General features: G+C 41.2%; 1 protein-coding gene across 1 annotated transcript; it reads left to right on the forward strand.

The window, feature by feature from the left end:
* Positions 1-8505: 8505 nt before the first annotated feature.
* Positions 8506-10398, forward strand: LOC141617349 (uncharacterized). Its single transcript, XM_074434537.1, has 2 exons — positions 8506-9144; positions 9283-10398. The coding sequence occupies exons 1-2, from the start codon at positions 8506-8508 to the stop codon at positions 10396-10398; spliced, it is 1755 nt and encodes a 584-aa protein (XP_074290638.1).
* Positions 10399-25204: the final 14806 nt, after the last annotated feature.

A 25204-nucleotide genomic window follows, 5' to 3' on the forward strand; every position in this document is an offset into this window, starting at 1 on the left:
AACAACTTTGGATTTCGGGGGCACTGCGGCTCTCGAGGCCGATTTCTAGTATCCCCATGATGATCACGCTTCTTAGTCTTGTGGTCACTTAGGTACTATGCACAAGAATGTCAACATTCTTTCTTAGATCCTTCGGGTAGAGTTCCTTCCACCATTTAGTAAAACCAGGGGTGACATTCTCATCCCATCCGAACGAAGGATCGGGAAGGTAAACACGAGACATGCTACTGTAAACAAAAACACTTGCCAATATTTCAGTGCCTCAAAGCATGTGACGTCAGGTTTGTCTGAACCACGATTCAATACGCCGGGAATGTCTTGACAAAAGCCAAATTGTCTACTAAACCGATGGGGATTATAAGGTTCAAGGTGAAATCCATTACCCAGACGCAAACACAAATAGGAGGAACGAAGGGATGCAAGATAGTCGAGCCCCAGGGCATCAAGGTCACCATTGTCTAACAAGACATCTACTTTGTGTTTATTTAACATAAAACGCTTTGCATCAAATTTTCTTCCCTCATGCATGAGTTTTCGAGGTTCTTCGGGTTTTCCATTCCTCGCCCCAACGGGACCTGAATACTTAGTCATATAGGGACCTGTCGGTGATGGATTTATCGCATGATAAGTGTCAAAGTAATTTGCAATCCACCCGTATAAGTAATGTGCCGGGAAGAATGACCTGGAGTATCCGGGGTTCATAGACGTGGCTAACCCATTCAAACCTTTGTAAATGCTAGCTAATACAGGAATCGCCAGACTAAAAACTCGACCTTCTGCCATCATACTTGCAATCTCAAAGGTAGCTGGTCTAATTAATCTGTCGCTATCTTCCGGCAAAACAAATACGCAAAGCCAGCATGATAAATGCGCGGCTAAATAAATCTTTGCCCGTCGGGAATCATTTCCACTAAGCTTTTCAAATAAGGAGTGTTCTTCCTCTGTCCATTCATCAGATGTTCGGGGCTCGATCTCACCACTTGGATTCTGGGTTGAAGCTGGAGGATTTTTGGTGGTCCTTCGCGCTTTAACAGGAGGCGGATGTACAACCTGTCTTTTGCACCAAAAGTCAATCCATTGCTGAGCAGAAACTTCACCCTTGTCCTTTGATTCCTTCGCAAGGTAGTGAAACGCAGTAAACAAGAAAGTGCACGTAGTAGGGACAGTCAAATTATTTTCTTCAGTCGTTGACTTTAGGATGCTAAGTTGAGGCACCGTTTCATCATAAATCTCTCCCACAACAGGGAGACCTCCAAGTTTCTTTAGATCCCATAGGGAGATAGAAAATTCGCCTTCTACAGTATGAAAGGTATTAGTACCAGGACACCATCCTTCGAAGAAGGCACGCATGATATGTAAGTCCTTATCATAAGAATATAAGGAAGCATAGACCGCTTGACGGATAGAAGCAGTCGAAAGGATGTCACTAAAGCGAGCAAGTACATCTTCAGTCCACTCCCAATATTTTGGCATGTAGATCGATTCCCCGTAAATTTTCAGGTTGAAGGATCCCCATCTAACTTTTCCTGAGATGATTCTGCGCCCAAGTAACTCATAGGTATAATTTGTACCAGGCTTCACTTTAAGGTTATTTTTTAAAAGGTAGCGTGAACAAACGTCTGGTTCTCGAGTGTCAAGCTTCATGGACATTTCATTTAGCAAAGAATCCCTTGTTAGTCTGGCTGCTCCACCTTCTAGCATACGAAGCGATTTGCTTGTGAGAAAGTAAGTTCCAGATGCAGCATCTTGATCCTTGCGGTCAACTACAGAAAGATATATGTCGCTCCCCTTGCGAAATTCCTTCAGGTACACCATTGCAACCCTGCAAAAAAAGACAAATACAAGTAAATATAAAGAATATGTGGAGATCTTTTACAAATTGGAGAGACATCAAATCAAGAAGTGTATTCATCCGGCATGTCTCAAGGGGAGAGGGTAATGAAATAATAGTCTTCATAAAGAGGTTCATTGCATGAGTCTTCAAAGCGTGTCGCGATGACCCGAATGGGTTCACCACGACACAACCTGTCGCGATGACCCAAAAATGGGTTCACCCTAACAGGCAATAAGTCTTCAAAACTGTGTCGCGATGACCCGAATGGGTTCACCCTGACACAACCTGTCGCGATGACCCAAGATGGGTTCACCCTGACAGGTAATAAGTCTTCACTCTGTCGCGATGACCCAAAATGGATTCACCCTGACAACTCGACTGGAGGCTAAAATATTGTCTGAAGTAATAAATCTTCCGCGGTAGACAAATAAGACTGCCTCGCATGAAAATATCAACAAGTGGAAATTGGCTGAAATAACTTGTCTGGAATGATAAAATCTTCCGCGGTTGATAAACAAATTGAATTGGTTTGCTAGAAAGACGGAACATGATACCTGCATGAACGGCCAACAGACAGGTATACATACAAAGCAAAGAATATACATATTATATTCAAGTATGGACATACAAGCAAAGTAGGCATAATTTACCATTAATCAAATAATTTGTGTAAACAAAAAAAGAAGATGAGAGCACTACCTTTCCAAGATTCCAAAAAAAAGCGAGGAGATAAGGACAGTGGGCTCAATTCTGCAGAGTCAAGTAAAAAAAGGACAAATTATCAGTGACAATTGATAAATGTCTAGATGGCTGCATGTTTGTATTCAAGATAGAAAACGAACAAAAATGCCCCAAATTATCTGGAACGGATAAAATTTCTTATCAGTCCCCAACGTAAATCCCAAATTCCACAACCTGAAACTGATGCTAAATTCCGAACTGTTTTTTTTTAAAAAAAAAAAAAAAATCCAAAGCATACAAATTCAAGAATGATAGCAAAGACAGAGTAAAAAAAAAAAAAAAAACTCAAAGCCATTATTCCAGTCAGTTTGAAGTTCCGGTCAGTTTGGGATAAAAGAAAAAAAAATTCGAGATGGTAATATGCGGGTTAGGTAGTCAAAGTGAACTTGATCGAAGTTGTGATCGAATTTGGACAAAGCAGGAGTGGAGAACTTCTCGATGAAAGTAAGCTAAATTCATACCGATCGATAATAAAGTTTGGATAAATTTCAGTTTCCAAAATTAATTAAGGACTGGGAGTTTCCAAACTGTTAGGGAATCAACAAAGAAGATGCTGCGAATCAAAAGACGAGAAGGACGAGATGCACATACCTCAGTGGCTCTTAATTCGTATCGTCGCAAGAGTTGAAAACCCGGAACAAATAGTTATCTGCATTAAGGAATTGAATTCGATCGAAAGTATCGTCAATATGTTGTAAAATTATGCACATACATGGCAAACTAAAGCTACATGACGCATACAAAATAAAGGGTGAGTGTTTCAGACGGTCTTTGCTGAGGTCGTTGGGGGGTCAAACGATAACAAAAATCCGAGTTATTCGATGTTTCGGAATCGTGGGACTGCAAATTTTGTGAATATGGGAAGCTTTAGGGTCAAAGATCATTATCCATGATGTAAAATTGGTCGACAACAGGGGCTGTCCACGCACTCTGTTTTTCACGAAATCAGGGGACGAAGTGTGAATCGCTCTTGTTCAAACTCGAACTTTACGGGCCAGTTATCTAAAGCAAGGTGTGTGTTTAATTGATCATTATGGTGATCTTCATCCCGTCAAAAAGTAACATACAAGAATTCAACCACACAAAGTAGAACCAATTGAAAGGAGTAAGCTAAATTCAATGTCAGGCCAAGCTTTTAAGCTACCTCAATATTTTATCTTTAGAGTGTACTCAAAGAGACTCTGTTAAAACTTAGACCTGCAAACAAGAAGTAAAAGAAGCAAAAAAATCATCGTGGATTGCAGCCATATTTGACGCGTCAATCGATCAAGGCATCAATTTCATACTTATAGTGTGGGTTTGTAATTTACAAGATGACAACATGGGAGAATCACAAAGTCTCGGGTGTATGAATGCAAAAGACTCGGCAATTATGAAGACGATGTAGCAGGTTTTCAATTATTTCTGCGTCATTGTATCTAGGATTCGAATATGTGGGGAATTGGGTGCGAGTTCTTTAAGCTGACCGATTCCGACGAAGCATAGTCTAAGTTTACATCAGTATGACGGTATAGAATTTGATTATAAAAAAAAACATGGAATCTCGAAGCATGAACATATCACGATTTGGTGATTCACGAACAAGGTTTTGTCAGGATGGTTTTAGTAAATATTCGACGGACTCGGCTCGATATTTTCAAAAGAAAAGAAGGGAAAGTTAAACCGAGAATCAATTGAACCGTGCCATAGTCATTAGAATTCAAGAAGGCAAGACTAAAAAAAAAAAAAAAAAAAAAAAAACAGAGGAGTGTGCATACCTGTACGATGCCTGGACAAACACGAAAGATCAAGGCGAGGTGATGTTTGATAGCAACGAAATTCTACTTGCACAAAAAAAAAAGAGAAAGATTTAAGGGTATGGTGCTGTGTGCTACAAAGATATTGACAAAAAAAAGAAGGCACACAAGAAGTTGCAGGAGATAGGAAATACCTTAAAAAAGAGGCTTGTACTAATTTATGTTGGGGCAGACGGAATATTAAGGTGTATATATAGATTTTGGATCTCCTTAAACCCTACCAAATTGGAAAGTTATAGAAGGGCACGAACATTCCAAAAAATTTTATTGTGCAATTTTATTGGGAATTAAATGGCATGGTTAATGTGTATACAATTTGGATTAAGGCATCCGTCTATGTATCACCCGTCGAGTTAGATGCTAACGAAGACATTAATTTGGTCATTCTTACGATAAGTTAGTTCGGGTACCTGATGACTTTCAAGTCAGACAAGTAAAAAAAAAAATTTCGTTATCCGCCAAGTCTAAAAAAAATGACAGGGTAACGTCAAAAAAATCCGCAAGCTACTACCCTTACGACGAGTTCGGGTACGCTACTCGACTTCCAAGTTAAAGAAAAAAAGTCGCTCGCCAAATCAAATAATGATAGGGTGACGTTACAAGAAAAATGGATTGTCTCAACGACAAGTTGAGGTGCCCTTGACTTTCAAGTCAAATATAAATTCACCCGCCAAGTTGGATAACGACAGGGTGACAACGAAAAGATGAATCATTCTTGTGACAAGTAAGGGCGCTCATTATCGACTTCCAAGTCAAAGCAAAATCGAGACCCCGCCACGTCAAGGCACCGGGAGGTGCACGTGACAAGGTTCCGAGGGGGCAATTTGTAGGCACGGAAAATTTATTAATGTGCCGAATAAATAAAATTAATTAATTATTTTGAGTTAATACCAAATTTTAACTTAATTTAATTAATTTGTCCCGATTAAATGAAATGTGGGTCGATTCGGATTACAAAAGGAGTTATTCGGATCACTAAACCCAGAAAGAATCAAATTTGGGCCAAGGTTGTTAATAAACCCACAAATGGGCTTGTGACCATCAAAGTCCAATAAGGAGATTTGAAACTCTATAAATAGAGCTCTCCTCATTCACTCAAAGGGTTGGAAATTCATAATTGCAAAGGAGCTAGAGAGAACAAGGTACAAATTCCTACAAATCCTCTCTGTCAAAATCATTGCAAGCAGTCAACAAGCACATCAAATCGTGCCGCCTGCGTTGAAGATTCAATCACAAGTTCAAACCTTCAAGAGAGATTCAAGTCATCGCGACCCTCTCAAGAAATCAAATTCACATCGCGCGTAGAGCAATTAAATTTGTCTACACGCATACCCCTCACGTGTACCCCGTACACGTACCCCTTACGGCAAAGTAGAATCAGAGGATACATTAGAGATTGTACACGTATTTTTGATATTTATTAATAAAACTTAATTGTTTCCTTGTTTTGTATTTCAGTTATCGCAATACAAAATTTGCTGTTACAAATTTTGGTGAACCCGACGTGAAAATCTCTACCTCTCATCTCTACTGCTGTTTTATTCAAGTCTACCAAAACAAGAAGATGTCTACTAAGCAAAGCATCTTCTCCAGTCCATCCAAGAAGACCTACGCAGATATCCTGCAGGGTACCCCCATTGCTGCTACCTCCCCTGCTACGCAGTCAGTTGGCATCTCCACAAGAGGAATGGCGAAGAAGGTCATTGTCAATGCCGTCTGCCGCCGATCTACGCTCGCACACGTCCCAACTAGGCCGCGCAAGTTCTCTCTCGTCGCCTCCATAGCCGCTGCTGCTACGGCGCTCGGCCGCCTCTTCTCCTTCACGCGAGGAGACTAGAAGTGTTAAGGTTGACAAGAAGGCTTCTCCTTGCAAACCCAAAGCATCGCCAAAGAAGAAAGAAACCTTAACTCCTAATGTTGCTTCAGTCATGGTGATAAGTGGCGATACTCTTGAGGATCGAATGCAGAAAATGAATGATCTCCTTGAAAAGATGATGAAGGAGAATGAGGAAAAGAACAAGAAAATTGATGAGCTCCAAAAAGAGGTGGTGGCACTCCGTGACAGGAAGGCCGAGAGCGAGCATGGTGACACCGATAGGGATGTTGATAGCGATAGAGAAGTTGGCGAGGATAGGGAAAAGCCAAACAATGAGATCAGCAACTTCACTGAAGAGAAGCTGCAGGAGTTAATAGCCAAGACGATCAAGTGTCAGTTGGAGGATAGCTCGACAAGTAGTGGACGCTACATCAAGCCTTACACTAAGAGGATTGATAGTCTACGCATGCCATCTGGCTATCAGCCTCCAAAATTTCAACAGTTCGACGGGAAGGGGAACCCAAAGCAACACATCGCCCACTTCGTCGAGACATGCAACAATGCTGGGACAGAAGGTGATCGTTTGGTGAAGCAGTTTGTGCGTTCGCTCAAAGGGATCGCGTTCGACTGGTACACGGATCTGGACTCTGAGTCAATCGACAGTTGGGGTCGCATGGAAGATGAATTCCTCAACAGATTCTACAGCACCAGGCGCGTAGTCAGCATGAGCGAGTTGACAAAAACAACTCAATGGCAAGATGAACCTGTCGTCGATTACATCAACAGGTGGCGTGCGCTGAGTCTGGAATGCAAGGATCGCTTAAGTGAAACGTCAGCAGTTGAAATGTGCGTCAATGGGATGAAATGGGACATTCTTTACATCCTGAAAGGGATCATGCCAAAGAGCTTCCAAGACCTGGCTACCCGCGCCCATGACATGGAGATCACAATCAAAGAACATGGTAGTGCTCGACCAAGTTCTTCTAAGGTGCCAAGTGAAAAGAAAGAGTTCAAGAAAACTGATAAGAACTCCAAATCGTCGACAAAGGAAACAATGGTCGTCGAAACCAGCAGTGCACCTGTCAAAATCTCGTCAAAGCCTAAGTATGAAAAGAAGAAAGAGTCATTCTCTTACAACTACCAACGAGACAAGCCTACATTGAAAGTGTTGCAGGCTAAGAAATATCCATTCCCAGATTCTGACTTGTCCGGAATGCTTGATTACCTCTTGGAAAAGAAGATTATATAATTGCTAGAGTCCAAGCGCCATGAGCAAGCAAACAAGACAAACGATCCCAATTACTGTCGTTATCATAGGCTGGTGAGTCATCCTATTGAAAAGTGTATAACACTCAAGGAGAAGATCATGCAGCTCTCCAAGGAAGGGAAGATCATTCTTGACTTGGAGGACACAATAACCACAAATCAAACTACTGTAGTCCTGGAGCAACTTGACGAGCAAATTATACGGCAAGGACAATGTGTGTATATGTTGCAGTTCGGAAGTTTTGAGCCTGTAGCATTACAGATCCAAGGGTCATTGCCATCGCTACCTCCAATGTCATTGGAAGAAAAACTACCTCCTCAGAATAAGAATGAGGAAAAGAAGCATGAAGATGACGATGAAGGCTGGACTTTGGTTACGCGCAAGAAGTCAAAGAAACAAACAAGACAGATAGCGCAACCTGTTCACCGTCGAAGAAAACAATCAAAGAAGACTAAACCTCGCAAGACGAAGTGAAAGAAAAAGCCCAAAACAGTGATCAAACCACATGTCTTGCCTATCGATGTACTTGAGCAAGAACCACCGAGTCCCGTCACCTTAAAAGAATTCTTCCCACAAGACTTCTTAAACAAGGTTACCGTGTGCACCGTCTCAGCTACGGAAGGTGGTGATGATAAAAAGAAGATAGAGGAAGGAGGCCCAGATGATGCGGTATTGGTGATTTGTATTACGAAAAGGAGAGCGAAATAGTGGCTGCTCTTGACGCCCTTCCTACAAACATGGGATGGAAGCAAATCTTTCATCTACCTAAAGAGAAGCGTCAGCTGATAATTCAAGGACTTGAGAAGCCTGAGTTGTATGCGGGCAAGATGAAAGAAAAAATTGAGCCTCTTGAGCAATCAACTGGATGTGTCTCCGCAACGCGACCTTGAGTTTTTCGGATGAGGATTTACTTCTTGGATCCAAACCTCACAACAGGCCACTTTATGTGTCCGGGTACATTCGGGGGCAAAAGGTCAAGCGCATCTTAATAGATGGAGGCTCAGGAGTCAATCTCATGCCAAAAGCCACTATGAATGAATTAGGGATCACGATGGATGAACTCTCCGGTGAGTCGAACAATGATTCATGGTTTCAACTTGAATGGGGAGCGCAGATTGGCATGATCCGCGTGAACCTTACCATGGGTGATCTTTCTTCCGACACCTTGTTCCATGTCATGGATGGCAAGACATCGTTCAAACTATTGCTGGGACGACCTTGGAAGCACGAAAACGGAGTTGTCGCCTCAACCCTCCATCAATGCTTGAAATATTATCGTGGTGGTGAAAGGAAGATAGACGGAGACGCCAAACCCTTCTCTAAGGTCGACTCTTTCTTCGCTGATGCAAAATTCTTTGAAGAGAATGGTACTTCCAGTGAGTTCATGCCAACCACCATCTCTTCAACAGGAAAAGGAGGTAAGCGGGAAAAGAACATCATCAAAGAAGATGAAGCTGCAAGTTCTGCTAAAGAAAATGATGTTAAGAAAGATGTAGACAAGGTCAACAAAACAGCTACTCCTGTTGCGTCACCCAAGAAGCAAGAGACGCCGCAGAAAACTACACCACCAGTACTACGCTACATCCCGAAGTCTTGCCGCAAAGATGGGGTGAGTCCTTTTGCAGAGTGTCTAACACCAAAGATAGAGCCTAAGGATAAAAAGTCAAGTCTGGTGTTCAAGCAGGAATGGGTAGCCAAAGTCGTTACACCTCTACCAAGTTCATCTCAAACGAAGATTGTGAGACCTCCTCCGAATGGTTTCGTCTGTTCATCCAGTCAATCATCAAATGAAGAAAACAAGGGGATATTTGATTCCAATGCTTACAAGCTACTGGCAAAGGCTGGATATGACTTTACAAATCCGACTCCTCTTGGCAAAGTTATAAAAGTTGAGCCGTACGGTCTTAACAAAGCGCAACATGAAGTATTCAAGCAAGATGGGAGCTTCATGGTGACCAGGGCCGGGCTCGGATATGAGTCTCATGCGCCTGTGAAGATTGATGCTCGTAGAAAAGGGGCTACTGCATCTTCTCAGCATATCACAGTAAAAGAGGTCGAAGAAAATGAAGAAGGAGAGGAAAAGATGCATCCAGCTTCAGTCTTCGATCGAATAAGTCCACCTACAGAGAAGTGTCATCCTTCTATATTTACAAGGTTAGGGAGACCAAATGCTTCAACCAAACACATTTCTATCTTTGCTAGGCTTGGCAATCAAGGAGAAAGTAAGGTCAAAGTGTCAACACCTTCGTTGCGCATAAACAAGAAGGGCGCAATACATGAACGCTTGGGTGGTCCATCAAAAATAGTCTTCAGTCGACTAGGGGCTCTCATGAGGAATAGTGGTGAGGGTCGTCCTCTCTCAACTTCTGCAACACAAAATGAAGAAGACGTAAGAGTAAGCGATGATTTGAGAAGCGCAATATCATCTCGCATGAAGCGTATGCAAGTAGTGGATATCATCCAACATGAGCCACTCAAAGCAAGGAGGCGCGTACTAGTTCTTACTGGTCAGCAAAAGAATGCCGAAGAGATTGTGCCTTCATCTTCACATCCCTGTGATATAAAGAAGTCAAGTGACTTAGAAATTACAACGTCGTCATATCACATCACAGTAGAAGAGGTACCTGACGAGAACGAAGAAGTTAAGGCGGATGAGGCCCCTGAAACACTTGAAGACGGGGGGCAATCGACTGTAGATGAACTCAAGGAACTCAATTTGGGAACTATTGAAGATCCTCGGCCCATTTATGTCAGTGCTCTGCTGACTAAGGAAGAAGAAGAGGAGTACTACAAGTTATTGGTCGAGTACAAGGATGTCTTCGCTTGGAGCTATAAAGAGATGCCTGGACTCAGCCCAAAAGTTGCAGTTCATCGTCTAGCAATCAAGAAAGGCACCAGTCCCAAAAAGCAACCTCAACGTCGTTTCGGTAGGAGCTTGTACTGAAATTGAAAGGGAAGTCAATAAACTCATTGAAGCAGGTTTCATTCGAGAAGTCAAATATTCTACCTGGATAGCAAACATTGTCCCAGTCAGAAAGAAGAATGGACAACTGCGTATATGTGTCGACTTCAGAGACCTTAATGATGCATGCCCGAAGGATGACTTCCCTTTGCCAGTTACAGAGTTGATGATTGACGCAACCACTGGTCATGAAGCCCTCTCATTCATGGATTGTACTGCTGGTTACAATCAAATACATATGGCACCTGAAGATCAAGAAGCAACAGGTTTCAACCCAAAAGGGATTTTTACGCTACGGTCATGCCGTTTGGATTGAAGAATGTTGGCGCTACGTACCAACGCGCAATGCAAAAGATCTTTGATGACATGCTGCATAAAACAATAGAGTGTTATGTTGATGACGTGGTTGTCAAATCAAAGAAAAGAGAAGACCACATCAAAGACCTTCGAACCGTCTTTGAAAGACTTAGAAAATGTCAACTCAAGATGAATCCACTCAAGTGCGCATTTGGAGTCACATCTGGGAAGTTCTTAGGTTTTGTGGTCAGGCATAAAGGCATTGAAATTGACCAAACAAAAATCAAAGCTATCAAAGAAATGCCGGAACCAAAGACATTGAAAAAGTTGCGCGGATTGCAAGGAAGTTTGGCATACATCCGAAGGTTCATCTCTAACTTAGCCGGGCGTTGCCAGCCGTTTAGCCATCTCATGAAAAAGGATGCTCCATTTCAATGGGATGAAAAATGCAAAAATGCTTTTGATAGCATCAAGAAGTACTTAGCCAGCGCGCCAGTGCTGGGGGCACCAATTCCAGGAAGGCCACTTGTCCTCTACATTGCAGCATAAGAACGCTCACTGGGGGCAATGTGTGCTCAAGAAATTGAAGACCGCAAGGAGAGAGCACTCTACTACTTGAGCCGTACCTTGGTTGGAGCTGAGTTGAATTACGCGCCCATAGAGAAGATATGTCTTGCTTTGGTGTTCGCCATCCAGAAGTTGAGGCACTATATGCAGGCGCATACCATACATGTGGTCTCAAAAGCTGATCCAATCAAGTACATACTCTCAAGACCAGTCTTGTCTGGAAGACTTGCGAAATGGGCAATGTTGCTTAAGCAGTATGACTTGGTGTTCGTGCCTCAAAAGGCTGTGAAAGGTCAAGCTATCGCCGACTTCTTTGCTGATCATCCAGTGCCAGCAGAGTGGGAAATTTCAGATGACCTCCCAGGAGAAGAAATTTTCTATGTGGACGTCCTACCTCCATGGCAAATGTACTTTGACGGTCTTTGCAAGGCAAGATGGAGCTGAGTGAAGTTGTATTCGTAACTCCACAAAATCATCTTATACCATATGCCTTTACACTCACTCAGTTGTGTACAAATAATATGGCAGAATACCAAGCTCTCATACTCGGTCTTCAAATGGCGATCGAAATAGGTGTCAGGGATATGGACATATATGGAGACTCAAAGCTGGTGGTCAACCAAGTCCTTGGTGAATATGAAGTGAAAAAGGAAGACTTGATTCCCTACCATCAACAGGCATTACAACTGCTGAATCAACTTGACGACATCCATGTTGGTCATGTGCCAAGGAGTGCCAATAAGTTGGCTGACGCGCTTGCTAATCTTGCAGCCACTTTGGCATGGGGCCGAGTAAGAGTCTATGAAAGTCTCGCCCTGCAATCGTTGGGTAGTATCATCTCTTGAAGGAGAAGAAAATGTAGACACAACCAACATGATATGCGTCTACACGCTTGATGAAGATGATCAAGGCCAACCTATCATTGATTTTTGGACCACCAAAAACTACCCGATGATCCGGACACAAGGTAGAAATACGTCGACGTGCTCCAAAGTTCATTCACTATAAAGGGACACTCTACAGACGTTCTTTCTCAGGCCAATGGTTGAGGTGTCTAAGCAAGGACGAAGTTATCAAGCAATGCATGAAGCTCATTCTAGCATTTGTGGTGCTCATCAATCTGGGCCTAAACTTCATGATCGTGTAAAGAGAATGGGGTATTATTGGCCAACCATGGTGCAAGATTGTATGGACTTTGCAAAAAAATGTGAACCCCATCGGTTCTACGCAAACTTCATACACCAACCGCCGGAGCCATTGCATCCTACTGTTTCTTCATGGCCCTTTGAAGCTTGGGGACTTGATGTTGTGGGACCTCTTACTCCAAAGGCCTCAAATGGACACGAGTATATCCTCGCTGCCACTGACTACTTCTCAAAATGGCCAGAAGTCATCACACTACGGGAAGTGAAGAAAGAAAATGTTGTGGACTTCATTAGAACCCAAATCATCTACAGATATGGTGTACCTCAACGTATCACAACTGACAATGGAAAACAATTTTTCAACCATCTGATGACAAGTCCGGGAGAAAATTCAAGTTCAAACAATACAAGTCATCCATGTACAATGCCTCTGCAAATGGTTTGGCTGAAGCCTCTAATAAAACTCTTTGCAACTTGTTGAGAAAAGTAGTAGCAAAGTCAAAGCGAGATTGGCATGAAAGAATTGGTGAGGCGTTGTGGGCATATCGTACCACATACAAAACACCTACTCAGGCAACCCCGTACGCGTTGGTGTATGGAGTGAAGGCCGTGTTGCCTTTAGAGTTGCAGATCCCTTCCTTACGCATTGCTATTCAGGAGGGACTCACAGATGATGAGAATGACAAATTACGATTAGCAGAGTTAGAAGCTCTCGATGAAAAGATATTAGAGGCTCAACAAAAGCTCCAGTGCTATCAAGCAAGGTTGTCACGCGCATTCAACAAAAAGGTGCGCCCTCATTCTTTCCAAGTAGGAGACCTCGTCCTTGCAGTACGAAGACCAATCATCACCTCTCACAAGCCAGTTGGCAAGTTCACCTCTAAGTGGGATGGTCCATACGTGGTACAGGAGGTCTATACAAATGGTGCTTATAAAATCGTGGATGAAGACGGCGTTCGGGTAGGCCCAATCAATGGGAAGTTTTTGAAGCGTTACTATTCTTAAATCCCAACAGTGAAGGCTCCTAAGCAAGAGCGTAAACTCCAAGTCCAAGCTCCTAAGCAAGAGGTTAAACTGTATACAAAAAAGAAAAAAAAATACTCCTTTCTTCCTTTATGAACTACGTCGGCTTGATCTTGTGAAATACACTTTGTGCTTCACAAGTACGTAGGCAACTTGGGTGAACATGTAGCTCAAGTGCAGCCACACCTCCAAACAAAAAAAATCCCTCTCTTGAACTACGTTGGCTTGATCTTGCAAGTTGTCATCTTGGTAGCTTTGCAAGTACGTAGGCAGTTTGAGCAAACACTTTGTTCAAGTGCAGCCACACCAAAAAAAAAAAATTACATCAAAATAATTACTCCTGGCCCGCAAGAGTTTAAACTGTGAACGGCCAAATAAACAGTATTATAAGTATTTGTTTGTATAAATAAATATAATGGAATGTGACAAGCTGAAAGGGTGCTATTGCACACAAACGATTAAGACAAACAAACATCTTAGGAGCATTTAGTCCATTAGGCTACAAAAAAAAAGGATGAATCAAGGATGAAATCTAGATAATCTAAAAAAAAAAAAAATATCTAAGTGCCTATGGATCAACATCCAGAGAAGCCCGCATCTCTTCCAATTCAACTCTTCGTTCTTGAAGTAAGGCTTCCTCTTCAGGACTCAAAACAGGGATATCGTCAAACTCGGTTAATTCTCTCTCCAACTTCTGAAGATCATCTTGCAATGAGATTAAAGATATATCCTCAGCTTCTAAATTGCTTCGCAATATCTTTTCCTTCTCTCGTGCTTGCTTGAGTTTAGCTTCAAGATCGTTTATTTCTTCCAGAGTGACAGAAAGTTCCACAGCTTGATCTTTATGCTTTTCTTGCGCCTTATCATGAAGAGATTTGGTATCCTCAATCTTTTGATGCCACTCCAGTCTTTTGTCCTCTAGCAATGCAGAATGATGACACTTTGCTGCCTGCTTCTCGAGTGCAAGGTAAGCATGGACCGCACCCACATAAGAATCCAGTCGTGCCTGTAGTGAAGAACAGTCACCTTTGAGTTGTCGAATGCTCTCATAACACACGTTAGCCTTCATTGCCACTTCCCCTACATTAGAGAAGCTTGCATTTTTTAATTCTCCCAAGACCTGCAAGCGGATCGCGTCTAGTGCTCTGTCAAAAATCCCCTTAAGTGAAGGAGGTGGACAAAATGAGGCTTTGGAGCACGTAGGGAGCGTGGTAGGTTTAAATGGTATTGTTAGAGGCTTAAACGCCCCGCCTTCGATCGTCGATTTGCAAGGAGGAGACATATGAGTTGAAGCTGGACTATCCACGGCAGTTTGACTACCATTGGCAAACGAACTGTCAGTCTGGCTCCCCTGAGATGCTGGACCAGAAGAGTCTCCTACGGGTATTGATTTATTAAGAATCATAAGCCCTTTCCCTTTTCCAGGCTTCATCTTTGGTGGACGATGCGGAAGACGATATTCCGGAGCAAGGGAGACTGTCTCCAAGGCACATTCACCTTCCTGAAAAAAAAAATGATGATCAAGTAGGAAAATAAATAAATAAACAACGATAGTCATATAAGAAAAGAAGCTAACCAGTGTTTGCGAAGGCATTCTTGATGCACTCGACACCCCCTCAAAAATCTGGACATCTAGTCTGACATCATCCGCATCCGTGATGACACTTTTCTCTTGCCACGACGATCATGTTTAGGGTCAATCTCGGGAAGCCGAATCGCTGTGGTGGTTGTCCTCAATATGGCCTTTCGCTTTAGGGACAACAACTTTGGATTTCGGGGGGCACTGGCTCTCGAGGCTGATTTCTAGTATCCTCATGATGATCACGCTTCTTAGTCTTGTGGTCACTTCCGGTACTATGCACAAGAATGTCAACATTCTTTCTTAGATCCTTCGGGTAGAGTTCCTTCCACCATTTAGTAAAACCAGGGGTGACATTCTCATCCCATCTGAACGAAGGACTGGGAAGGTAAACACGAGACATGCTACCTGTAAACAAAAACACTTGCCAATATTTCAGTGCCTCAAAGCATGTGACTTCAGGTTTGTCTGAACCACGATTCAATACGCCGGGAATGTCTTGACAAAAGCCAAATTGTCTACTAAACCGATGGGGATTATAAGGTTCAAGGTGAAATCCATTACCCAGACGCAAACACAAATAGGAGGAACGAAGGGATGCAAGATAGTCGAGCCCCAGGGCATCAAGGTCACCATTGTCTAACAAGACATCTACTTTGTGTTTATTTAACATAAAACGCTTTGCATCAAATTTTCTTCCCTCATGCATGAGTTTTCGAGCTTCTTCGGGTTTTCCATTCCTCGCCCAACGGGACCTGAATACTTAGTCATATAGGGACCTGTCGGTGATGGATTTATCGCATGATAAGTGTCAAAGTAATTTGCAATCCACCCGTATAAGTAATGTGCCGGGAAGAATGACCTGGAGTATCCGGGGTTCATAGACATGGCTAACCCATTCAAACCTTTGTAAATGCTAGCTAATACAGAATCGCCGGACTAAAAACTCGACCTTTCGCCATCATACTTGCAATCTCAAAGGTAGCTGGTCTAATTAACTGCCGCTATCTTCCGGCAAAACAAATACGCAAAGCCAGCATGATAAATGCGCGGCTAAATAAATCTTTGCCCGTCGGGAATCATTGCAACTAAGCTTTTCAAATAAGGAGTGTTCTTCCTCTGTCCATTCATCAGATGTTCGGGGCTCGATCTCACCACTTGGATTCTGGGTTGAAGCTGGAGGATTTTTGGTGGTCCTTCGCGCTTTAACAGGAGGCGGATGTACAACCTGTCTTTTGCACCAAAAGTCAATCCATTCTTCGAGCAGAAACTTCACCCTTGTCCTTTGATTCCTTCGCAAGGTAGTGAAACGCAAAGAAACAAGAAAGTGCACGTAGTAGGGACAGTCAAATTATTTTCTTGATCGTTGACTTTAGGATGCTAAGTTGAGGCACCGTTTCATCATAAATCTCTCCCACAACAGGGAGACCTCCAAGTTTCTTTATATCCCACAGGGAGATAGAAAATTCGCCTTCTACAAAGATGAAAGGTATTAGTACCGGGACACCATCCTTCGAAGAAGGCACGCATGATATGTAAGTCCTTATCATAAGAATATAAGGAAGCATAGACCGCTTGACGGATAGAAGCAGTCGAAAGGATGTCACTAAAGCGAGCAAGTACATCTTCAGTCCACTCCCAATATTTTGGCATGTAGATCGATTCCCCGTAAATTTTCAGGTTGAAGGATCCCCAATCTAACTTTTCCTGAGATGATTCTGCGCCCAAGTAACTCATAGGTATAATTTGTACCAGGGTTCACTTTAAGGTTATTTTTTAAAAGGTAGCGTGAGCAAGCGTCTGGTTCTCGAGTGTCAAGCTTCATGGACATTTCATTTAGCAAAGAATCCCTTGTTAGTCCTGGTTGCTCCACCTTCTAGCATACGAAGCGATTTGCTTGTGAGAAAGTAAGTTCCAGATGCAAAGATCTTGATCCTTGCGGTCAACTACGTAAAGATATATGTCGCTCCCTTGCGAAATTCCTTCAGGTACACCATTGCAACCCTGCAAAAAAAGACAAATACAAGTAAATATAAAGAATATGTGGAGATCTTTTACAAGTTGGAGAGACATCAAATCAAGAAGTGTATTCATCCGGCATGTCTCAAGGGGAGAGGGTAATGAAATAATAGTCTTCATAAAGAGGTTCATTGCATGAGTCTTCAAAGCGTGTCGCGATGACCGAATGGGTTCACTCGACACAACCTCGTCGCGATGACCCAAAAATGGGTTCACCCTAACAGCAATAAGTCTTCAAAGCGTGTCGCGATGACCCGAATGGGTTCACTCGACACAACCTGTCGCGATGACCCAAGATGGGTTCACCCTGACGATGGGTAATAAGTCTTCACTCTGTCGCGATGACCCAAAATGGATTCACCCCGACAACTCGATCGGAGGCTAAAATATTGTATCAAGTAATAAATCTTCCGCGGTAGACAAATAAGACTGCCTCGCATGAAAATATCAACAAGTGGAAATTGGCTGAAATAACTTGTCTGGAATGATAAAATCTTCCGCGGTTGATCAACAAATTGAATTGGTTTGCTAGAAAGACGGAACATGATACCTGCATGAACGGCCAAATGCATTGTATACATACAAAGCAAAGAATATACACATTATATTCAAGTATGGACATACAAGCAAAGTAGGCATAATTTACCATTAATCAAATAATTTGTGTAAACAAAAAAAGAAGATGAGAGCACTACCTTTCCTAGATTCCAAAAAAAAGCGAGGAGATAAGGACAGTGGGCTCAATTCTGCAGAGTCAAGTAAAAAAAGGACAAATTATCAGTGACAATTGATAAATGTCTAGATGGCTGCATGTTTGTATTCAAGATAGAAAACGAACAAAAATGCCCCAAATTATCTGGAACGGATAAAATTTCTTATCACCCCCAACGTAAATCCCAAATTCCACAACTCGAAACCGATGCTAAATTCGAACTGTTTTTAAAAAAAAAAAAAAAAAAAAAAAAAAAAAAATCCAAAGCATACAAATTCAAGAATGATAGCAAAGACAGAGTAAAAAAAAAAAAAAAAACTCAAAGCCATTATTCCATCGGTTTGAAGTTCCGGATTCAGTTTGGGATAAAAGAAAAAAATTCGAGATGGTAATATGCGGGTTAGGTAGTCAAAGTGAACTTGATCGAAGTTGTGATCGAATTTGGACAAAGCAGGAGTGGAGAACTTCTCGATGAAAGTAAGCTAAATTCATACCGATCGATAATAAAGTTTGGATAAATTTCAGTTTCTAAAATTAATTAAGGACTGGGAGTTTCCAAACTGTTAGGGAATCAACAAAGAAGATGCTGCGAATCAAAAGACGAGAAGGACGAGATGCACATACCTCAGTGGCTCTTAATTCGTATCGTCGCAAGAGTTGAAAACCCGGAACAAATAGTTATCTGCATTAAGGAATTGAATTCGATCGAAAGTATCGTCAATATGTTGTAAAATTATGCACATACATGGCAAACTAAAGCTACATGACGCATACAAAATAAAGGGTGAGTGTTTCAGACGGTCTTTGCTGAGGTCGTTGGGGGGTCAAACGATAACAAAAATCCGAGTTATTCGATGTTTCGGAATCGTGGGACTGCAAATTTTGTGAATATGGGAAGCTTTAGGGTCAAAGATCATTATCCATGATGTAAAATTGGTCGACAACAGGGGCTGTCCACGCACTCTGTTTTTCACGAAATCAGGGGACGAAGTGTGAATCGCTCTTGTTCAAACTCGAACTTTACGGGCCAGTTATCTAAAGCAAGGTGTGTGTTTAATTGATCATTATGGTGATCTTCATCCCGTCAAAAAGTAACATACAAGAATTCAACCACACAAAGTAGAACCAATTGAAAGGAGTAAGCTAAATTCAATGTCAGGCCAAGCTTTTAAGCTACCTCAATATTTTATCTTTAGAGTGTACTCAAAGAGACTCTGTTAAAACTTAGACCTGCAAACAAGAAGTAAAAGAAGCAAAAAAATCATCGTGGATTGCAGCCATATTTGACGCGTCAATCGATCAAGGCATCAATTTCATACTTATAGTGTGGGTTTGTAATTTACAAGATGACAACATGGGAGAATCACAAAGTCTCGGGTGTATGAATGCAGTACTCGGCAATTATGAAGACGATGTAGCAGGTTTTCAATTATTTCTGCGTCATTGTATCTAGGATTCGAATATGTGGGGAATTGGGTGCGAGTTCTTTAAGCTGACCGATTCCGACGAAGCATAGTCTAAGTTTACATCAGTATGACGGTATAGAATTTGATTATAAAAAAAAACATGGAATCTCGAAGCATGAACATATCACGATTTGGTGATTCACGAACAAGGTTTTGTCAGGATGGTTTTAGTAAATATTCGACGGACTCGGCTCGATATTTTCAAAAGAAAAGAAGGGAAAGTTAAACCGAGAATCAATTGAACCGTGCCATAGTCATTAGAATTCAAGAAGGCAAGACTAAAAAAAAAAAAAAAAAAAAAACAGAGGAGTGTGCATACCTGTACGATGCCTGGACAAACACGAAAGATCAAGGCGAGGTGATGTTTGATAGCAACGAAATTCTACTTGCACAAAAAAAAAAGAGAAAGATTTAAGGGTATGGTGCTGTGTGCTACAAAGATATTGACAAAAAAAAGAAGGCACACAAGAAGTTGCAGGAGATAGGAAATACCTTAAAAAAGAGGCTTGTACTAATTTATGTTGGGCGACGGAATATTAAGGTGTATATATAGATTTTGGATCTCCTTAAACCCTACCAAATTGGAAAGTTATAGAAGGGCACGAACATTCCAAAAAATTTTATTGTGCAATTTTATTGGGAATTAAATGGCATGGTTAATGTGTATACAATTTGGATTAAGGCATCCGTCTATGTATCACCCGTCGAGTTAGATGCTAACGAAGACATTAATTTGGTCATTCTTACGATAAGTTAGTTCGGGTACCTGATGACTTTCAAGTCAGACAAGTAAAAAAAAAAATTTCGGTATCCGCCAAGTCTAAAAAAAATGACAGGGTAACGTCAAAAAAATCCGCAAGCTACTACCCTTACGACGAGTTCGGGTACGCTACTCGACTTCCAAGTTAAAGAAAAAAAGTCGCTCGCCAAATCAAATAATGATAGGGTGACGTTACAAGAAAAATGGATTGTCTCAACGACAAGTTGAGGTGCCCTTGACTTTCAAGTCAAATATAAATTCACCCGCCAAGTTGGATAACGACAGGGTGACAACGAAAAGATGAATCATTCTTGTGACAAGTAAGGGCGCTCATTATCGACTTCCAAGTCAAAGCAAAATCGAGACCCCGCCACGTCAAGGCACCGGGAGGTGCACGTGACAAGGTTCCGAGGGGGCAATTTGTAGGCACGGAAAATTTATTAATGTGCCGAATAAATAAAATTAATTAATTATTTTGAGTTAATACCAAATTTTAACTTAATTTAATTAATTTGTCCCGATTAAATGAAATGTGGGTCGATTCGGATTACAAAAGGAGTTATTCGGATCACTAAACCCAGAAAGAATCAAATTTGGGCCAAGGTTGTTAATAAACCCACAAATGGGCTTGTGACCATCAAAGTCCAATAAGGAGATTTGAAACTCTATAAATAGAGCTCTCCTCATTCACTCAAAGGGTTGGAAATTCATAATTGCAAAGGAGCTAGAGAGAACAAGGTACAAATTCCTACAAATCCTCTCTGTCAAAATCATTGCAAGCAGTCAACAAGCACATCAAATCGTGCCGCCTGCGTTGAAGATTCAATCACAAGTTCAAACCTTCAAGAGAGATTCAAGTCATCGCGACCCTCTCAAGAAATCAAATTCACATCGCGCGTAGAGCAATTAAATTTGTCTACACGTGTACCCCTCACGTGTACCCCGTACACGTACCCCTTACGGCATATTAGAATCAGAGGATACATTAGAGATTGTACACGTATTTTTGATATTTATTAATAAAACTTAATTATTTCCTTGTTTTGTATTTCAGTTATCGCAATACAAAATTTGGTGTTACAAATACATGGTTATGTTCCTAACATTGCCGATTATCCATTTCTAATGTCAATTTTACAAGGCAAATCCGTTTGGGGGAAAAGCCCCAAATTTTCGACATTTTGGTTTGAAACCCCTAATTTTTTTGATCAAAATCAAGCAAATACAAGAATTAAAGCAAGGATAACTCACATACCTCTATTAGTCATGATTAATGGCACGATTTGATCAAGTTTTGACGGAAAATGGTTCGAATTTGAGAGAGTTTTAATAAGAAATGTGTTTTGTTTATTATGAATAAAGACAGTTTCTGTCGAGTTTTATTCAGACAGGGACGAGTTTAGGAAAGGTCGCAGCACCTGCTGCACCTCTTCCAAGAGTCGCAGCTCATACTACACCTCTTCTCCAGCTCCCCTCCAGCTCAATTTTCAAAAGTTCGTTACAAGTTAGTTATTTGTGGGCCCATCTTTGGTGCGCCTCTTCTCCAACACGTATATCATATATTTGGTCTATTGGACATTCATTTTTTGTCTGGACCCGTACTTTGTCAAGCAGACTGCAAACCGTCGCAGTATTTTATCTTCAAGCAGACTGCAAACCTTCATAGTATTTTATCTTCAAGAAGACTGTGACCCGTCACAGTATTTTATCCTTCATAAGAACTTCGCTTGCAGCAACGAGCGGATTTCGCCTTTATCAATACCTTTTATCCACCGAGAGTTTATGACAGCCGATTGTACTTCTTGAGAGATGGAGTTTGTTTGGAAGCAGACACGAGAAGATTCCCAGAAATGATTCAATCCAGACAGAGTCATCAACATATTCCCCAACGAGAGTTCGCTTGAGACCGACGCAAGTAGATTCCCCCAGCAGTCCCTACTAACGCGCTGCTGTCCTCAATATTATTCGTTCCTCCAAGAAAGAAGTCTCAGGTATGATTTCATCTTATGGCTGGCGAGCCTCCTTACGTAATCTAATGGACTTTAAACGACCCTCCCCGATAGTCGGCAAACTCTAAAATGTTCCCGACGACAGGTCCTTGGCTCAGACCCCTTGAGCCGCCTCGCGTCGCCATAGTCGTCAGGTTGTAATCTTCGATTGACCTGATGGCTATACTTTGACTTTCGCCTTATCCAAGCCTCAGTCAAAGTGGGGGCTCTGTAGATATCTTATTTATGCACCTCCCGCAAGCCACCCTGTGATGATTGGGCCGCATGTTTGGTACACGGAACGATTTATGATAGTTCGTAAGCTTATCTTTAAGTGATAGCTCAAATACTTGTGTCTACCCCTTGGGTGTCATCTACACGCTGATATGGTCGTTTTGACAGTAATTAGAGTTCATTTGGAGTCTGGGTCAAAAACCGCTTCATTTTCTAATAAACCGTTTAAAATGCAGAGTCGGTATGTCCTAGAATATTCCGGATATTTTTATTCCATAATTTAATTTTATATCTTTTGGCAAAATATATCCCGAAAATCATATTTTAGAGAATAAGGAAGTTGAGATCCACCGCAATTCCATAAAAGAAACGCGGAATTCTTTTTTCCACAGGAGGAAACCTCTGGGAAAAGGACGCGGCAGCTGCTGCGCCTCTTCGAAGGATCACAGCAGCTCCTGCACCTCTTCCCCAGCTCTTTTCTGCGTATTTTCAGATTTTTCCGTGATTTCTTTCCAAAGTTTGAGTCATTCCATAACTCTCCATATTTTCTAGTATAAATAGGGAACTTCGTTCCACATATTTTTCACGGGAGTGTCCGCCCTTCTCTTCTCACTTTGCATTCTAAAACCGTGCTCTATGCTTTTCACGTCTACGTGCTTGATCAATCGGCCACGTAAGCTCAGATCATTCTGAGTACCAGTCATGTTGCATGACCGACCAATTTGACCAACTACACATCAATTAGTCAATCAATTTAATCTAAATCCTCTTACGAAGGCACTTTCATCATACATTCGAGTCGAGCAATCACTAAAACGTTAACTTAGTTAATCTCGTTTCATTAAAAATGTAAGTCTGAAGGTGTAGATCCCATCTTTTATTATTGTATTTTATTTTTGTACCAATTAATGTAAGATTTACGTCAAAAGTATGCTTAAAACCGATTTCTAAAACCCTTTTATCAAACCGTTTTTTACGGATTAACAGTAGGTAGACGTCGAGAAGAAACGCAGCAACTGCTGCGCCTCTTCGAAGAGTCGCAGCATCTGCTGCGCCTCTTTCAGAGGCTACCGCAGTTCCTGGTTTTTTTCTTCTTCCTCGCCTCTCTATAAATTCGTTCTTTTTCCTTTGTTTTCTTGTTTTCTTCACTTTTCTTCATACATATTAATTTTAATATATATTCTTAATAAATATCACGTTTTATTTTCCGACTTAAATCCCTAATAATTGATATTTGCGGGTTTTCATCATTAAATCAAACCCGGATTTTTAGAGACTCGATTCGTTCATATCAAGTTTCTGGAGTTCGCCTTGGCACATATTTTTACCACTTATTTCAAGTTTGTCTAACTTGTTTCCGTTTTCGTAAATAACCTAACTCGTTTATAATTAGTTCTAACTCGTTTGTAATTAGTTATAACCCATCTATAATTAGTTTTAATCTGTTTTTAGTCGTTTTTATCACTTTTATGACGATTTCATACATAATTAATATGCTAAATCACTTTCTTTCGAGTCAAATATCAATAATCAACCATTAAATACACCAACGAGCATTAACAGCACGCAGTTCTGACTTCATAGCCAGAACTCACCTCAGGAACAGGCGCAGTGACCACTGCGCCTCTTCCAAGGGACGCATCATTACTGCGCCTGTTCCAAGGGACGCATCATTGACCTTAATCCTTAATTACGTATTAATAGACTATTAGCCATAATATCTCCCTTAATCTGTCCATATTTTCTAACCTAGTTTATTTTCCCTTATTTTTCTCAAATTGTCCGTCTTAAACATATTTTTGACGTAAATCAATTAAATCAATTAAATCATTGTAATTTATTGTAATTTTAATTATCGTTATTTTATTTATTGTATATTATTTTGTATGATTTATTTACTCGTTCTCACATATAATCAATCTAAATCCGATTCGACGTTAATGAGTGCTCAATTACATGTTCACCGACATAGTTTAAATTAACATGTCAGGATCAAAACGTGGATGTTGCATTGCATGCATATAATCGACAGCATATCGAGTACAAAAGATTTCCCTAATCATTAGTAGAGGCCGCTGATGTGACCATAATTGGCTCATATTTAGCCCCCGAATTAGCCTTGTTTCCATGCTTTTTAGTGCTTATTTGGGTCATTTCCTATCTTTAGTTCTTTGTTTTGCATATTCTTTGAGATTTTGATCCCTTGGTAGGAAAGGAGTAAGAATCTTGCATTTTCATGGCAAAACGAGACTAAATTGATCGAATTCAATGACCAAGCATCAAGGAGAGACAAGATTAGAAGGCCTTTGTACATATCATAGTAGAAGAGCAATGTTGAGGAAAGATCCTTGAGTCCCCAAGGAAATCCCCAAGGAATTTATGAAGAAAAGGGAAGAAAAGAAGAAGTTACTATGCTGACTGACAATCCGAGCGGATTGTCAACAATCCGTCCGTCCTGCACAATCCGAGCGTCCCACGCCAGAATCCGCTCGGATTCCCCCTCAACAATCCGTCCGGATTCCTCAGAATCCGCTCGGATTCCACCGCCCAAATCCGGCCGTCCCGACCTTATTCCGCCCGGATTTCCCCACAGCACGGGTTGTCTACTTCAAGCTACGAAAAGAGAAGCCCTTCTCTCAGAAAATACCGGGTCCTCCTTACTCAACTTAAAAAGTGTAATTACTAGTTTAGCCCTTAGTTAACCCTAATGCATCCTCCCTAATTTTCACTATAAATACCCCATTAGTCTAATTAGAGGAGCATGTTCTTCTTATCAATAATTAGTGTAGTTAATATCAATCAAATCTCTCTTCATTATTGTAATCAAGTATTAATCAAGTTTTAATCCAAGTTTTAGTTCTTTAATCTCTCTTTTGTTCATCCTTTATTTTGGGTAATTGAAGATTATTTGGGTTATTATTGGGAGATTGACAACCTCTCAATCTAGCATTCAAGTACTTCTATTATTCTTGCTTTATTATTGGAATCATTAGTAGGT

Source organism: Silene latifolia, chromosome X (genome assembly GCF_048544455.1).
Source record: "Silene latifolia isolate original U9 population chromosome X, ASM4854445v1, whole genome shotgun sequence".
Taxonomy (NCBI): domain Eukaryota; kingdom Viridiplantae; phylum Streptophyta; class Magnoliopsida; order Caryophyllales; family Caryophyllaceae; genus Silene; species Silene latifolia.

What these genes read in the sequence shown, in the direction of transcription:
- LOC141617349 (XM_074434537.1), top strand. Translation starts at nt 8,506, where the DNA reads ATGGATGAACTCTCCGGTGAGTCGAACAATGATTCATGGTTTCAACTT. An exon ending in TGGTGTTCAAGCAGGAATGG is followed by an intron (nt 9,145 to 9,282) that starts GTAGCCAAAGTC and finishes AATGCTTACAAG; the next exon opens with CTACTGGCAAAGGCTGGATA.